Genomic DNA, 17,387 nt, shown 5'->3' on the forward strand with positions numbered 1-17,387 from the left:
GGGTTGGTGCTACTTGGGTGCTAAAGACATTACACTCAAAGTTTCCACTCCCAGGCTAGTGAAAGAGAGTTAGCTAATATTTGTATTACAATATAATCATAATTAAACAGAGATGCACCCAGGAACACACACACAGGTGATGCTCACCCGGCTTTGAGGGTGTGGGAAAGAGGTCCTAAAAACACTCAAGAGGACAGTGAGGTCTGGAGAATTGCCCAGTCTCCTCACCTGTAACACAGGAGTAAGAACGCCTTGCCCTCAGGGATATCATGCAGGTGTGATGAGACAGTCATGTGAAAGGTCTATCCCGGTAGGTGAGTGTTGTTAGACCCAGCTCTCTATCTTTTCATACACAGGAGCTGACCAGGATGTTAGGGCTCTCTCTCCTGTGGCTGATGGACTGTGAGATCAGCAGCCCCCAGAGGAAGAGTCCTTTGTCTTCAGCTTTCTTAGCACCCCCAGCAAGTAACTTACTCAGACATCGGCCTTGGAAAGCACCCCACACCACTAGCCACTTCATTAGGGGATTTCACCCTGTGGCTAAGAATACGCCAAACACAATTTTTCTCTAAAGTGATTTCCTCTCCCACCATCTCTTCCCTCACCAAGTGATTCATGGCTCACTGAGAGCCTTTTTCCTTCTCACCCATCTGGCCTTCCTACCTCAGCCTGCAGGGAGGGTGTAATCCTGTGTTTGCAGTTTTGCAGATGGTTTCTATGGAAATTATGACAATATTACAGCTATTGTGAAGCCACATCACTGCTGATTAAACAAAGAGATGGAACTTAAAAGGAGAAATAAGTTTGGAATCAAACATCAACCAAGTCCTTGGAGACAATGAATAGTTTTTATGAAGTTGTTCCTATCAACGGCAACAATAACAAGCTAATACTGTTTTTGTATAAACAATACAGAGGAGGGTTATTTCTCAAGCCCTTTGTGAAGGATCTACAGTACAGGCAGAAGCAGGCCCCGGGCCAGTGCTCACTGCAATAACCTGAAATAACAGCTGACAATCTCTGGATATGTGTCAGGAGGATTGAGGTATATCGTTTGAATAACTGAATGTCCCACTTTTCCACCAGTGTCACACAAGACTGGGTTATAATTGCGCATGATTGGGCATGGTGTGTCAACTACCTTCTCAGCCAGAAGAACTATGAAGTGGAAAAGCTTATGTAGGGAGGACGAACAGTCAGCATCCATCAACAGATCTCAAATAAAGAGACAAACCACAGACAGCACCTTCCACGTGCAGATTCTCTCCTGCGTGCTTCTTTACTTTTCTGAGACTGGCACGAAAGGTTTAATGTTCTTCTTTGTATCCATATACATTATTTATTTTGATTTTATGTATATTAATGTTTCCCCTAATGTGTGTCTGTTCAGCATATACATTCAATGCCTTAAGAGACCAGAAGAGGATGTCATATCCCTTGGGACTAGACTCACCAACAATTGTGAGCACTGCTTTTATTCAATTAGAAACATACATAAAAGACAAGGAAGAAATGGAAGGAAATATGGTCCCCACTATCTTTCCACTCAGAAATGTATCACTGATAAAATTTTGTTAAGTTCTACTCAGTTTATTAAAACTGTAGCTGTGTTTGGGTTTGGAGATATAGATTGATTTTAGCTTTGGGCCCCATGAGGATTATGAATCCTTTCTAAATTATAGTTTTCCTACCCAAGGAACTGATAAGGCCTTCTTTCTGAAGACTGGGAGAGGGAATAAGGTGGAGTGCTTTCTCACATCATTCTGCAACATCATCTGTCATGGCTGTGTAGTTTGGGTCATCTGTGTCATATTTTATTTATAATTCTGTTACTTAATATTCTCAGTTATATTGCATATTTATTATTAAAATACACAGGGTGACTTCTTCAAACACAGTCTCCAATTCTTCTTCATTTCCTTGTGTTATTCAATAGAGGGATTTAACTAAACTGGTGTATACCAAATACACTAAATATATATGATTTGAGTGAACCCTGCAGAAGGCAGCTAGTAGCATGGGATATGTTCTCTCATGCAGAGTAAAGCTGAGAGAGACTGGAAAGACTGCTCACATGAGGAGAAGAAAATTTAGGTCAAAATTCCACCCTTTCATAGGTATTTTCTACTAATTGTGTAAATTAATACACACCAAAAACTTTCCATCATGAGTGAGACATTGACCTGATGTCTCTTCCTTCACACATGAAGTGGGTATAACTATGGTGATTCCCTCTGAGAATGTGTGTAGATACAACAAAATTAAATTAATAAACACACAGAACTTTACAAAGTGCCTGACCCATTGTTATTCACAATGAGTAAAATGTGGAAAGAATACAGTGTTCATGGTGGAAAAATAAACTCTGCTATACCCATATGATAGGACATTATCCAGCCATAAAAATAGAATACTGGTATATCAGAGAACACAAACTGATTATGAAAATGTTATGTTAAATGAAAGAAAAGAGACACAAAGCATACATATCATACAATCTACTCATGTAGAATATCCAGGATGAATAATGCATAACAAGATAAAGCAACTAGTAGCTGTTGGAGGCTAGAGGGAAAAAAGAACGGAAAGAAAATGTTGAATGGCATACAGTCTTCTTTTGGGGGTAATTGGAAACTTCTTAGAACTAGTCATTTGTCATGATTAGAGAGTCTTATAAACATACTTTGTATCACTCAAAGGTAATTGGATGATATATATATATATATATATATATATATATCATCACAATTAAAATGCAGTGTTTTCATATTATAAGCACTTATTTTTATTTTCATCCTTATTTCTCTCTCAAGATTTGATTTTATTTACATGTTAAGTGAGACAGTAAGACCAAACTTGGAAACTGAAATTTAAAGTTGCTTCTTGTCTAGCACACACAGTCTAGTTGGGTGAATCTGTTTCACGCTGCCTATCTCTCTGAAGTCACCAGTCTTCTGCTTCCCTCATCTTTTGACCTGAAGAGCACCTGGTGCTCCTCTGACCCTTCGTATTTGAAGGTGCCTTTACTTTTTTATCCAGTCTTTTCAAGAACCTCATAGATTGGTGAACTGACCCATGCAGGGGCAAATGACAGACGCTCAGTGGAAATCTGATGGGCCCATGAATGAGCCAAAGAACAAGTGAAAGAGCCAATGGAGAGTCACTGATTCTCACTGACTGTCCCCAGTAGTCAGTCCCAGCTCTGGCTGAATTTCTGATCTAGGACAAGTCTACTGAACAGTGAACACACATCTAATGGGTCAACATCTCACTCTCCCAAAGAAGACTCTTTCCATACAAAGTGTGAACCACATGTATTGAGTGAGCCGTTATTTCAGCTCTCCAAACTCTATTTCTTGACTCAGTTGACATGTCTTAGGTGTGAGTGAGACTAACCTTGTCTCCGTCCACTTAATGATATCATGTACTGTGCATAACTCCAAGAGGATTTCTTTCCATGTACCTCTTCTCCTTGCAGCTGCAGATATTTATAGCCTTCCAAGCTCTCCCTTTTCTCGCATCCTAGCAAAGCTTTGTATTCAGCCCCTCTTTCCTAAGCACACAGACTTCCTTTATTTGTTTCTTTCCCTCTGTAATTTACAGGTAGTCCTCTTCAACCTCCCCCATTCTCCTGTCTTTGTTTTTCAACAAATCTTGTTTCACTTCATAAATCTGCATTCTCTGAATATCTTGCATTTTTCTCCTCTTCAATAAATGAAGGTATGTATTTATTTTTTTAATTTCCTCTTCCAATCTTAGGCATCTGAAAGAGAACAATCTAAAATGCCTTTCAGATTTCCTTGCTCAGTTCCAATGTTTACCTCAGAGTTCTAAATCTTTTCTTTGAAAATTTGTTAGGGTTTGCTTTGCTCTTGACTACAGCATGCATGCATGTATGTGCACACACAGACATAGAGAGAGATACAGAGACAGACAGAGGTAGACAGACAGACAGACAGACAGACACACACACACACACACACGTGACTTTTTTCTTGTAGTCAAGAGAAATATAGGAGATTGACAAACTACCTATAAATAAGCCACTCTTTGTGGATAAAACACCATTGGCATACAGTTCATATGTGTGTGTGTATGTGTATGTGTGTTTGTGTGTATATTTCTTTCAATAAATATTTTTGCTACACACAATTGGATAATTGAGCACATATATTATAGCTTATAAAGGCTAAGATACTTATCTGGTTTTTATGGGAAAAGTTCACAGACTTTTTTTCTACACAAATGAAAGGCATCATTCATTTACAAAGTCTTGTTTGATAGCATGTATATTAGATATACTATCTTCATTTAAAACCCCTTATACCCAATCTAAACTTGCCACTTTCACTCCTTGCCCTGAAGTATCACTGAAAAGACTTTATAGTGTACTACAGATTGACTTCATAATTCCCCCTTGGGTAGTGTGTAGAAGAAAACTATATCCCTAACAAACTTATGATATATTGTTATTCATCAACTATGTTTTTCTTCTCAAGCAATATCCATTTATCACACAACTTTCCTTGCACTGGTTTATTTATTACGATCTAAGTGCCAGGAAGTGGAAATATTACCCAGAGGAAAAGAACCCCTCCCTAGCCCACTTATAACCCAGCACAAGAATGGCATGTTTTTTCATTAGAATACTTAAGCTTCTTGGAAATAAACCAAATGGCTCTGCTTTCAATAAAGATCATTTATAATAACAGTGTGTGGGACCCTGGGTCCTGTGGACTTGGATTAAGCCCTGTCTCTGGCACCATCCTTTGAATAATACCTACCCTTAGTGAATGTATTTCAATCAACAAAATGTACCTGAAAGCCACAGAGGCCAATGAAAATGATCACTAGGCAGCTGGGGTGCAGAAGGATAACTGTGTGTGTTCCCTTCTCATGTCTCCTTCCCTTTGTTCTAGCTCTCAGCTTCTTCTCTGGATCTCATAGATTCTGATATTTTCTTTTTTTGCTTTGATACTATGACATCCTTGTGGATTTGACCAAACTCTGCTTCCATATTTTCATCTCAGTTCTCACTGTTATGTATTTCACTTTCAGTGTTCATCTTAGTTAAACTAGTGTCACATGTTGGATTCCACTGAGGTGTGATGCTTCGTTAACTCCATACAAGAGGCGTATAGTGGGATAAAGAGAGCAACAGACATCATTAGAGATCTCATGGCTATTGGAAGATTAATAAACAAGTATTATGAACAACAACTTTGATAGTTTAGATGAAAGGGACCTGTTCTCTAAAAAACATAATTTATCAAATTCACACCAGAAGAAATAGAAAATCTAAGAGAGTAGACCTATATCTATTAAACAAGTAGTATTAATAATTAGTAACCTCAAATTCAAAGCATGAAGACTAAATGGGTGCATTGATGGATTTTCCAAACATTTTGAAAAGAAATTATACCAATTCTCCACAGCCAAAGATAGAAATATACATCTCCTAGTTCATTCTTTAAGATCAGCATTATTGTAATACTAAAGACAGAGGCATAGACTACAAGAAAGAAAACCATACACTAATATTTTTTAGATATAATTCAAAAACATCTCAATGTAAATTAGAAAATCAAATACAATAATAAATGTAAATAATAATTATATACATCAAATGTGCAAAACTTGTTCAACATTTGAAAATCAGTTAATGCAGTACATAGTTTCAGCAGGGTAATCAAGAAGAGAAATTACATAATTATATGAATAAATGCAAGAAAAGCAATTTACAAAACCTAGTATTATTATTCATGATAAAAACCAAGAAAACTGCAAAAGAGGAAGAGCATGGATAGGCTATGGGGAGAGAAATGGGGAACATGGAAAAATTATAGGTATGCACCTAGCTGAGTTGTAGGAGTTAATTACACTGCATCCAAGTGAGACTGATTATATTGTTTTCCTTAAAGGTTAATTAATTGTAAACAGCTGAGGATACAGCATGTAAGCAGAATGAGTACATAGTTATAAATGATCTCAAAGCACATTATTGATTTGGTTACAGGCTGGGTGAAAGTTTGGTTTGTACTGGCAAGCTACAGGCAGCACTATTCAGAAAAGTCATTCCCGTAGAAATAATCCATCTTTTTGCGTTAATGACTCAATCATCTATGTAGAAAATAAAAAATAATAATAATTGCTCAAAAATTCTTCATGGGACTAAGGATGACAGAAAGTATACAGGAGTAAAGATTTATGTACGAAGTCAATTGCTTTCTTTCTTTCTTTCTTTCTTTCTTTCTTTCTTTCTTTCTTTCTTCTTCTTCTTCTTCTTTTTTTTTTTTTTTTTTTTTGGTTTTTCGAGATAGGGTTTCTTTGTGTAGTTTTGGTTTCTGTCCTGGATCTCGCTCTGTAGACCAGGCTGGCCTTGAAGCCACAGAGATCTCCTGGCTCTGCCTCCCAAGTGCTGGGATTAAAGGCATGGGCCACCACCACCTGGCTTGCTTTCTTATATAACAACATTGAACAGCTGGACTTGAATAAAACACTATTATTTACAATAGCACTGCCCAAATAAATTGCTGTAAGTCTAGCAAAGTGTGTGTAAGATGTAAAAGAGGAAAGCTGATGAAATTCTGAAATAAAAGTTGAATGAATGAACAAATCATCCATCTTCATAGTTATAAAGACTTGATGTTGTCGACTTATCAGTATATTACAACTTGATCTGCAGATTCAATGCATGTCTAAATTTTCAGGAAATCATTTTGTGACTATTGCCAAAATTACTGTAAAGTTTATATGGAAATGAAAAAGACCCAGAATAACCAACACATATTGAAGGATAAGAATAAAGATAAAGAAATTGACTCTCCCTACCTTTAAAATATAGTACAAAGCTACAGTTATCAAGACAGTGTGGTATTGACAAAAGAACAAATATATTGATCAACAGATCTCAATCAGTAGACTAGAAATAGATTGACACATAGTCAATTGACTATTCCAAAGAGGCAAAGACAATACAATGGAGCAAAATAAGTTTCTTTTCAATGCATGGTGCTAAAACAACTGGACACCCATGTGAAAAAAAAAACATATGCAATCTTTACTTCATTTGTGTAAATTCATTTCAAACAGCACAGACATAAATGAGAAATGAAAACTCCAAAGCTCTAAGATAACACAAGAGAAAACACAGACAACCTGGGGAGCGAGACGGTGCTTTAGAAACAATACCAACTTTGCAATCAACGAAATAACTAACTTGGTAAGCTGAGATTCATTGACATTAAGATCTTTGCAAGAAGTTAATATCAAGGCAAGAAGAGAAGCCAATGGGAAAAAATAATTACAAAAGACACATCTGATAGAGTGTTATTCAAAACAAAAAATTCTTAAAATCCAACAATAAGAACGCAAACAATGTGATTAAAACGTGGACCAAAGCCCTTATCAGATTCCCACAAAAGATCTACAGATGCAAGGATGCAGATAAAAGAATGCTTCAAATCATTCTGGTACCATTGGAGAATTGCAAGTTAAGCAACAAGATGCCTTTACACTTATTAGATGTAGAAGACTGTCAACTGCAAGAGTTATTCAACTTTCTGAGTAGTAAGATTCTCACTGGATAGCATGCAAATTGACACACATCCAAATACACACTTGCCAAATGATTAATCAATTATGCCCCTTGTTATTTACTCAAATGAAAATGTTTGTTATCACAAAGTCTGTTAACATAAGTAAAGTATCTTTATTTATAATTTCCAAAATTTGGGACTACTCTTACTCCTTTTAGTGGTAAAATAAATACTCTATGACATGGCCAAACAACACAATATTATTCCATACTAAAAAACAAATGAGCTATCAACCATGGAGAGACATGGAGGAAACTAACATTTGTATAATTCAGTGAAAAAAAGCCTATATGGGAAAGATAAATAGTGTATTATCCTAATTTCAGTCAACTTCCTACATCTACTCGTCCCCCACCAATAGATAAAGACAGCAAACTTAAAGGACTTGAGTACCCATAGATGTCAGTATCCAGGTGGTCCTAGAATCGATTTTCCCAGGATGACTTCATCTGATACACTAGAAAGGTTAAGACTGAACCATACAATGATTAGTGGTTACAATGGGTCATGGGAAAGGTAGAGATAAATAGGTAGAGCATGAAGGATTTTAGGCACAGTGAAACTATTCTGTAAGATGCTAGAATGGTAGAGAAATGTTTGTACACTTGTCTGAATCTATAGAATGTACAACACCAAGAGCAAATCCTACTGTGAACTATAGACCTTTAGGTGCTAATGCTATGTCAGGATAACTGCATTGACTGTGGGAAATGTAACACTCTCCTGTGGGGTAGTGCTGGTAAAGACTCTAGTGTGTACGTGGGGACAGAAGTGCATTGAAATTCTGTGTCTCCACCTAAAGTGGCTGAAAGCCTTTGCTAGGGTTTTGTTGTTACTGCCATTTGTTTTGATTTGCTTTGTTTTTGAGTAGCTTAGTCATTTCACCCTACTGTAATAAAACACTACAAAGTATGTGGCATGTAAACAACAGATCTTTATTTCTTATATGTAAGTGGAGCATCAAGGCAGATTCCCTGTCTGGCAAGGGCATACTTTTTGACTTACAGAAGAAACCTTCTGGCTGTGTCACATGGTGGAAAGGCCAGAGCAACTCATGGGATCTTTTTCATAAAGACACTGAATCCCATACACTCACAAGAGCTGAAGGCCCTACTCCCCAACAAGCATCACGCAAAGATGTGTATTTTAACATACAAATTGGGGTGACGGCAACCATATTCAAAATGTGGTATATAGGAAAAGGGAACTTAAACACAAAAATACTGCGTCTTTCCACTAAATCTAGAAGTGTGTGTGTATGTGTGTGTGTGTGTGTGTGTGTGTGTGTGTGTGTGTTATGCAAAGATGAACAGATGAACAAAAAATCCACTATTGTGTTCATGGAGCTTCTCTGGAAAATAATGAAGAAATGGAGGCTTGTATTTTTTTTTAATGTTTTCTAATTGTTACCTGATTTATCTTTTTTCCCTTCCTTCCTTTCTTTTTTTGAGATGGTTCTTAGTGTGATGCTTAAATGAGTCCCACACTCCTCAAGCAAACCCCCTACCTGAGCCTCCTGAATAACAAGAACTGTAGACATGAACCAGTACATAGTATAATTTGTTTTTGTTTTTTTTTTCTTCCATGTGTACCTACATAGCTGGGATTCAATAAATTGTCTATTATAAATTAGTAACAGACAAATGGGAAAGGGTGATTTGGGAACTCTCATGTTACCTACAGTGTTCTTTAAGCTGGACCTCTTTTTATGTTCTTTTGTTTGTTGATTGGTTGGCTTTTTGAGACAGAGTTTCTCTGTGTAGCCTAGACTGCCCTGGAACTAACTCTGTAGACTATGCTGACCTCAAACTCACAAAGATCTGCCTGCCTCTGCCTCCTAAGTGCTGGGATTAAAGGTGTGTGCCACCACTGCCTGGCTAAGCTGGACCTCTTTAGTCCAATCCCACACATTGACAATGATGAATACAAACCAAAATCTATTTTCACTTGGCCTTTTTACAAGTGTTTCAGCTCCACCATTTTGAAAATTTCTCCTAGAAACTATTCTGTAAGAAGCCTACATCACTAAAGATCTGGGTAACAATGAGCTCATTATTGACAATGCTAGAACATAACTGTCCTGTCTATGTCTCTGGTTTAGAGAACACATGCTTGCAAACACTAACCCAGTTGAATGAACAAAACCCACCAGGGTAAAGAGAAAAAAAGAACAAGAATTATATTTGTATCTTTTATGATATTTCTTCTTTTCCTCTCTTTCCCCCCTGGCGTGTGTGTGTGTGTGTGTGTGTGTGTGTGTGTGTGTGTGTGTGTGTGTATGTATGTGTGTGGTGCAAGCGTGGAGGCTGGGGGTTGATTTCTGTTTTGTATAGTGAAGGACCCCTAGAGTGTGTCTGTTTCTGTGTCTCGGTGCTGGAGTTACAGACACATGCCACCACACCTGGACATCATGTGAGCACTGCTTTTCAAACTCAGGTTCTCATCCATGCACAGCAAGTTCACCCACTGAGTCCTCTCCTCTGCCCACGACACTCTTATTTTAAGGCTTATATTGCTGCTTGCATTCTAGAGTTCTCATACTCTATCAACACAATATTTTAAATATAACATGTTTATACACATATATACATGTATTTGTATATATAAATATGTGTGTACACAGGTATACAGAATATCAAACATGTTCAAAATTTTAGATAAGACCTTCATAGTCAGAAAAGTTTATGCACCATTACCATAGCAACCCTCTGGACCAGCCCCCTCATTTCAGGAAGGAGGAAACTATAGCTTAGAGGGGAGGGAGACAAGTTGGCAAAGGTCCAGCTGGTAACTTGGTTGGGGCTGGAAGCTGAGACTGCTAATAATTTTTCTGGTTTTGTTTGCTCTCCCTACCTCTTTTTAATGTTCTCCTGATGAAGTTGAACTGTCTTTCAAAATGCCATGAGGTCACATAAAGAACAGAGATATATTTTAACATTATTTTCCTAGAAGTTTAATTTAGGAAGTTCTAATCCACCCAAGCAGAAGTGGAGGTTCAGCTTTGTACTCCTCTCCGTCAGTTTTCTCCTTCCGGGAAGCTTTATCTGCATCCCACAGGGACCTTTCTACAAAAGGATGCCCAGCACAAATAAATCATGACCAGTATCAATTCCAGGAGTCGCTGACGGAAACCCTAACAGACAGCACTCCAGCCATCTTACACATTACAAGAAGAGTCAGCAAAACCCAGTTTCCAGGGACCATTAGTTTGAGGGAACCCTGCCAATTGCAGCATTACTTAGAAGACATGTTTTGTATGTTCCTCCAAACCCACTGCCAAACTTTCCAACAGTGCTGAGGTTTTTCAAACACTTCAGTTTCGGGTGCAGTAACACAAGTCTATTATCCTGTGATCTGGGAAAGCAAGATCTCTTTTCCCTAGGCAACATACATCCGCTCTTGTGTTAGAGTACTTGGTACTCTAACTCCTATAATTCATTTGCTCTCCTGGGCTTGGGCTCTGACAGCCAGGGGCCTTTATAAATCTGCACTTCTATTTCCAGTGATCATCCCTTTTGCAGGGCAAGAAAGGGAATACCAACCAAATTTGACCACTTAAAACTTAGGGCGAAAAAAGTAAGGGTCCACATATCTTTTTTTGTTTTTGTTCAAATTCTCTCTTCTACCCCCAGAGCCTTGGCTGACTTCATAGGAGAAACATCTTGTACTGAAGAACCTCACATGGGAAACAGGGAACTAGCAATGAGCCAAGATCCCTGGAATTGAGTCAGCAGCAAACCCATGTAATCAAAGTGTCATGGCTTTGTTTTCCTGGATAACAAAGCCTTTGAGGTATCATTTGTTCTTGCAGACACCATGTCATAATTCTTCTCCTCTTGGTAATTTTCTTGTTGCTTTGAAAATTACACTTGGGCAGAAAAGCATCTTAAGAAATGATTAAAGTACACTTTTTTTTTTTTAACTTAAAATCGCTTTCCTATGCACTTGGTGTCATATCATAAATGCGAGCCAACCTTGGAAGACTTTGGTAGTATGAGTATCTATCATGAGAAAAGTTTAAGCACATTGTTAAAATAACCACTTACATGTAGGTCTAGAATCACAAAATTAGCTGGTGTGGTGGCCTACACCATGAATTGGGCATTCCCTGTATAACGCAGAAAGCTTTTTACATTTTTATTCTGCCAAATGCTTTTGTTAATTAACCTATTCACAATTTACTAAAAACACTCATTCCCTTAAGAGGGGTGTGGTGATTAGTATTTCAGGGACAAAATATATCTTGATTTTTTTTTCAATCACATACTTCTCCATAATCTCTTAGTAGATTTAGATGGACTTGGACAAATAAGGACCTTGCATCAACTGTCCTCATGGGCTGAGCGACTCATCCCAAAGCTTCTCTGAGTAATGAGCACGAGGCAGGACAACAGTTTTCTAGTGGTGTTGGTGGAAGATCTGTTCTTGCTTGGTGTTATCTTAACATGTCAGGAGCTGGCTCAATGCTCAGGCTACTGAAATTGGGATAATAATGCCACTCACTGTGTACAAAAAGCACTTGATCAGAAAAGTCGGAGTTTGGATTCTGCTGCTCTCTACTTATCATCTATGTGATTTGGGATTATTTGATGTCTATTTCAACTTCCTTATACATGCAATAATTTCTTTCTAATATATTATATGAGAAAGTGCCTGAAAGATGGTACTTGTTATCAAGTCTGTAGATGGCATAAAGCTGGCGGGGCTGTATCATAGACTACAGCTTCAAAAGTACTCATCAGTTAGAGGAGGGAGCTAAGAGTGCTGAATCTACAGGGAAGAAAACAAAATTCTACAGTTTTTTTTTTTTTAAATTCATCTGAACCAGTTGGGATGGGCCATCTCAGTGTGACAGAAGCTTATGAAGAAGAGTTTCCAAAAGCTTCAGTAACAAGAAGCTTACTATGAAGACAATAAGACACAGATACTTAATCATTAGCTGTAATCTCATACAACACAAGCATATGCTGCATGTAAATCCAGAAAATGAAGCAGCTTAATGCATTTTGCCATGGCTGCATCCCATCTGGAGCCCCAGGTTCAGCTCACAAGCCAAGGCACTGCCTTCTCTGAAGAAAATTATTACAACACAGCATAGACTGAGAAAGAAATCACAATAGTGGAATGCCCTTACAGGAGGAAGGTAAGAAAGCTATGGATTATAAGACTGATAAAGGATGCCGGGCAGTGGTGGCACACGCCTTCAATCCCAGCACTCAGGAGGCAGAGCCAGGCGGATCTCTGTGAGTTCGAGGCCAGCCTGGGCTACCAAGTGAGTTTCAGGAAAAGGCGCAAAGCTACACAGAGAAACCCTGTCTCGAAAAATAAATTAAAAAAAAAAAAAAGACTGATAAAGGCAAGATGCTCATGTCCAAGCACTCAGTAGGCAGAGGCAGGAAGGTCTTCACAAGTTTAGGACCTCTACTATAAAATGAGTTCCTAGCTACCCTAGGCCAGAGTAAGACCCTAGAGAAAGGCAGAGGCAGAGGTGGAGACAGACAGACAGACAGATAGATAAACAGACATTCATGTGTTTTCGCTTGTGTGTGTGCCTGTGCATGCACACACACATACACACACACACACACACAGAGAGAGAGAGAGAGAGAGAGAGAGAGAGAGAGAGAGAGAGAGAGAGCGATTGCCCTCAAACATATAAAGAGAAATGAAGTTTAATACATGCTAAATTCTTGTTATAAACAAAGTAGTCATTGTTACCATTTTGTAGATGAGAAAAGTAGAGCACAAGGAGACTTAGTTACAGGCTTAAGTTAGATTATTGGTGAGGGGATGAAGACAGCTCCCCCCGCGCCCCATAGTCTATCCCTAGTTCTTGGACAGACAGTAGAGCTATTTATAAATTATTTCTAGTCTTACAGGATTGTGGTAAGCATGTATTCCCTTAGTCCCTCTAAAGCCATATATCTGCTTTAACCAATGAAGGCAGAAATTCCATGACATTCATTACTTCTGCAAGAAAGTTTCCATGTCTGTGTGCAACTAGCCACAGACTTTTTTCACAGATGATGTGTGGAGATGATCTCTCAAGGACAATCATGAACAGAACTTCCCTTTGTGACCCTTGTGGACAACTGGCAGGTACAAGAAAAAAAAGATGGTGTTATTGTTTTGTGGAGCCATGGAGGCTTAGGTTTTGTTACTATGTTATTGCCCATTTTTTTTTTCAGACAGACATGAGAGCCAAACCACATACTTAAAGTCTTTTAAATGTCTCTGAATAAGATAAGAACTAAGGACAACCTGCAGAAACTATATAGGTGGGCAAACTGGTTAACTTTCTGATCTGAGATGTTCAGAAGTTGCTTCATGAGGTAGTGGGCTCCCCAGCGATGAAAGCAGTATTAAGGCCAGTGCAGATGTCATTTTGCATCAGTCTAGAAAAACAGATGTTTTAAATAAGGAGTTTTAATATCAAACATGTCTCAAACACCTCCAATATGCCAGGCATCCCAGACACAGAGATAAATCCAAACGCACAGTCCCTAGCCTCGAGGGAATAACCATCAAGTACAGAGCTAGATAACCTCTGTGTGTTTCTTTAAACAGTATGATTAAAGGAAATTAGAGATAATGACATGGCCTGCATGAAGCAGACAGCAAGCCTGAACTTAAAAACCCGTGTAGCTCGAGAAACTGTGCTGATATCTAAGTCATATTATTATTTTTCAATTAGGAGCCAAAAGTATAGAGTTTGTGAGAGGGAACAAAACGGGAGAATTGCTGGGTTTGAAGAAAGAACATTTTCCCTTTCTCTAGTTACCATGCTCCGGTCTTGCAAACCAAGCATATTATCTGGCTTACATCAGGGGTGTTCCAGCAAGGGGAATATCCTGACTCACACCAATTGTTTCTGACCTTTTCCATACCCTCCTGCCCCGCTTCATGCCAGGAAAGGAACATTTTAAGAGTGATGAGGTTAGACATGGAGAGAAGCAATTACCTTTCTATAAAGGGCTATTCTTCAGTTGAGCAATCTGCCAAAGCCTTTGTAAAATACCAGACGCTTTCCCTAAAAGGACTAGTGGGCTGGGCCTAAAGGAGTCTCCTACTCAAAGGAGGATGTGAAAATCATGAAGTCGATGAGTAATTCCAAGAGACACTGACATTACCTTGCCAAGGGCCCCTCTACATAGCACTAGCTTCGGGTCTTGCTTACCCTGGTTGGTAGCAGTACTTAAAAGTTTGTTTTAAAAAAACAAAACAAAACAAAAAGCTACTACCCAAAATCGAAGCAGGGAGAGATAAGCTGTCCTTTCACTACCTCATTGCATGTTAATGGAAAAACAGCTCAGAGCAGGATGAGTATTAACGGTAATCACTGGGAAGCAGACATTTCCATTGCAGGATATTATTCATGATGGCATTAGTGAGGAATAATACATGGGGCGGGGGGCGTTGGATTGCTCAGCCATTACCAGACTGGGGTGAGGGTTTCTTATGACTACTGTTCACCAACTCAAACCCTACGATTTGGACTTTGACTCCTCCAGACCTCTGCCGGCCCTGAATTTTCTGAATCGCGCCTCTGACTTTCTATGAAATAAACACATAAATCATCACAGTAATCTCAGACAGTTGAGTACGGCGTGAACCTTTTCTCTAAAACACACAGAAAAGAAATTAGCTTTGACACATGTAAGAGCGGCAGGGGGCCCGCAGCTCGTGCTAGTTTAATATGCTCTCTGAATACCCCCGTCTATTTTCAAATATGTAATATTTTTACAGAGACAGCTGCATCCCTTGAGACCCAGACTTGTGCCAAGCTATGTACACAAATACACTCTTCATAAACACAGATGTGAAACGTCATGCTACCACTGAAGTGAGGCACGAAGACTCGGGTGTTTAGTGGCCCCACACCCAAAAGTTTCAGGAGAAGTCAGAGAAGAGACTGTTCATTCTATGCTTTAATCCAAACTCTATAGAGATGACCCTATTTTCTTAGCATCAATCTGCCCTCTGCCCTGGTGACCTGGGTTCTGTTTTAATCTGGGGCCAAGGGGGACCAAGACAATTGGGCTGTTGGTTCCTCAGAGGGAGAGTCTGAGAATCGCTAAGTCTTCCCAGACTGACAGGGTTGACACACCCACCCAGAACTAACTGGCCAGGGGTGCAGTTGGGTGGCTGGGGTGACGACCCAGGCCTGAGACCCTTGCAGTGCACACAGGAAGATGAAACAATTGGAGACACGTGAGAAACCTGGGCCCCCGGAGGATGCTCTTTTTCTTAGCCTGGTCGCTCATCTCCTTGTAAAGTATGAGCAAGAAAGTTGTGCCTGGGCCATGGCGGCTGAGGCTGGGGAAAGAGGCAAGGGCCAGCGGAGGAGAAGAGTCCCGGGCTCACTTACCTTGTCTTTGGGACCGAGGTTCTGCAGGACCTCCTTGCCGGTGGCGCTCCGGATCTCCACCCCAGCGGACTTGGGCGACTCAGGCGCTGGCTCCCTGCTCTCCTCCCGACCCTGGCCCCTGTGCGCGTCCCCCTCCACCCCTGGCCGGCTCCCCGCGCCGCGGCCGCTGCCCTGGCTGCTCCGGGGAGTCTTGGCGCCGCGCTGTCCCACGCTCAGGGCATCGAAATCCAACGTCTTGCTCTCGAAGGCTCCCTCCACGTTGCAGAACATGCCTCCGTACTTCTGCCGGGGGACCTGATCCGTGGTGCCCGGCCGGGCCAAGTACACAGGCAGGTCGTCCTCGTGGGAGCTGTCCCAACCCCTTCGGCCCGAAGCCATGGTTCAAGCGACAGCGGCTCACGGGCTTTCTTCTTCTGGAGAGAGCAGCAGCCGGCAGCGTGCACAGAGCCCACAGTGGTGGGGCGGGAGGAGGCGCCTGAGCCTTCGCGCCAGAGGCGGCAGTGCTGCTCCGGTTCCTGCCTGTCCCCAACCAGCCAAGCTAGCTAGCCGAAGCCCCGGCTCCCATAGCCCCCGGGACCGCCCGCCCGCTCCAGCCGCACCTCCTCGGCCACCGCCCCCCCTACTCCGCCGCCCTAATGTGGCCTCAGCTCCGGTCCCAGGTCCAAAGCCAAACTTGTCCCAGCGCGCAGCACGGATACGGACACACGCACCCAGGTCACGCCAGCTCTCGGGACTTAATTCACAATTTGATACAATTCAGATGTCTTAGAAATAATGCAGGCTGAAAAACTCGGCTACATGGGCACACAAGCCCTGTGTGCCTGCTTGAACTCCTGACAAGCACACACACACACACACACACACACACACACACACACACACACACACACACATACCCTTTTGATCCTCTTGTGGACACAAAGCAAATTGCCCAAGATGTTTGTATCTAGAAGCTAACTACTTAAACTTACCACAGACTCCTGGTCCTACCTGGGACTGCCTCATCCAATCTCAAAACTACACCCGGTTCCAGAATCGTCTCACAAACCTTCACATTCACGCAAGTTCCTGAACTGGATTACATGTAAATCTTCCACACAAACACATGCACGAATATGCATACCTATGCAAACACGTGCCAGTGCAAGAGGAAAACCCTTTAACTCCACTAGCAATCACAAAATGTCTGTAATTATCTCACCTAAACACACTCTGAACTCATGTATGCCATCCCAGACTGCTGTTTACCCAACTTTAATTTGCCTCAGACACAATTACATTGTATCACAGACAAGCATACATTCTCAGATTTTATCTTGCAAAATGTTTGTAATTAAGATCTTGTCCATCAAACAAACTCCAGGCTTATACCTCACATAGAGACCGAAGCCAATATTCACCTCTCAGAATCTCCCACTTTG

At 40.5% G+C, this 17,387-nt stretch overlaps 1 protein-coding gene across 1 annotated transcript in view; it reads right to left on the reverse strand.

Annotated features, from left to right (window-relative positions):
• Dpysl3 (dihydropyrimidinase like 3) overlaps positions 1 to 16,472 on the reverse strand; it is a 108,046-nt gene extending 91,574 nt beyond the window's left edge. Inside the window, exon 1 of the mRNA XM_059246160.1 lies at positions 15,967 to 16,472. Within this exon, the coding sequence (XP_059102143.1) occupies positions 15,967 to 16,344 (378 nt within the window). The 5' untranslated portion in view covers positions 16,345 to 16,472. The remainder of the gene's footprint in view (positions 1 to 15,966) is intronic.
• Between the last annotated feature and the right edge of the window lie 915 nt (positions 16,473 to 17,387).

The sequence above is a fragment of the Peromyscus eremicus genome, chromosome 19, assembly GCF_949786415.1.
Source record: "Peromyscus eremicus chromosome 19, PerEre_H2_v1, whole genome shotgun sequence".
NCBI lineage: Eukaryota > Metazoa > Chordata > Mammalia > Rodentia > Cricetidae > Peromyscus > Peromyscus eremicus.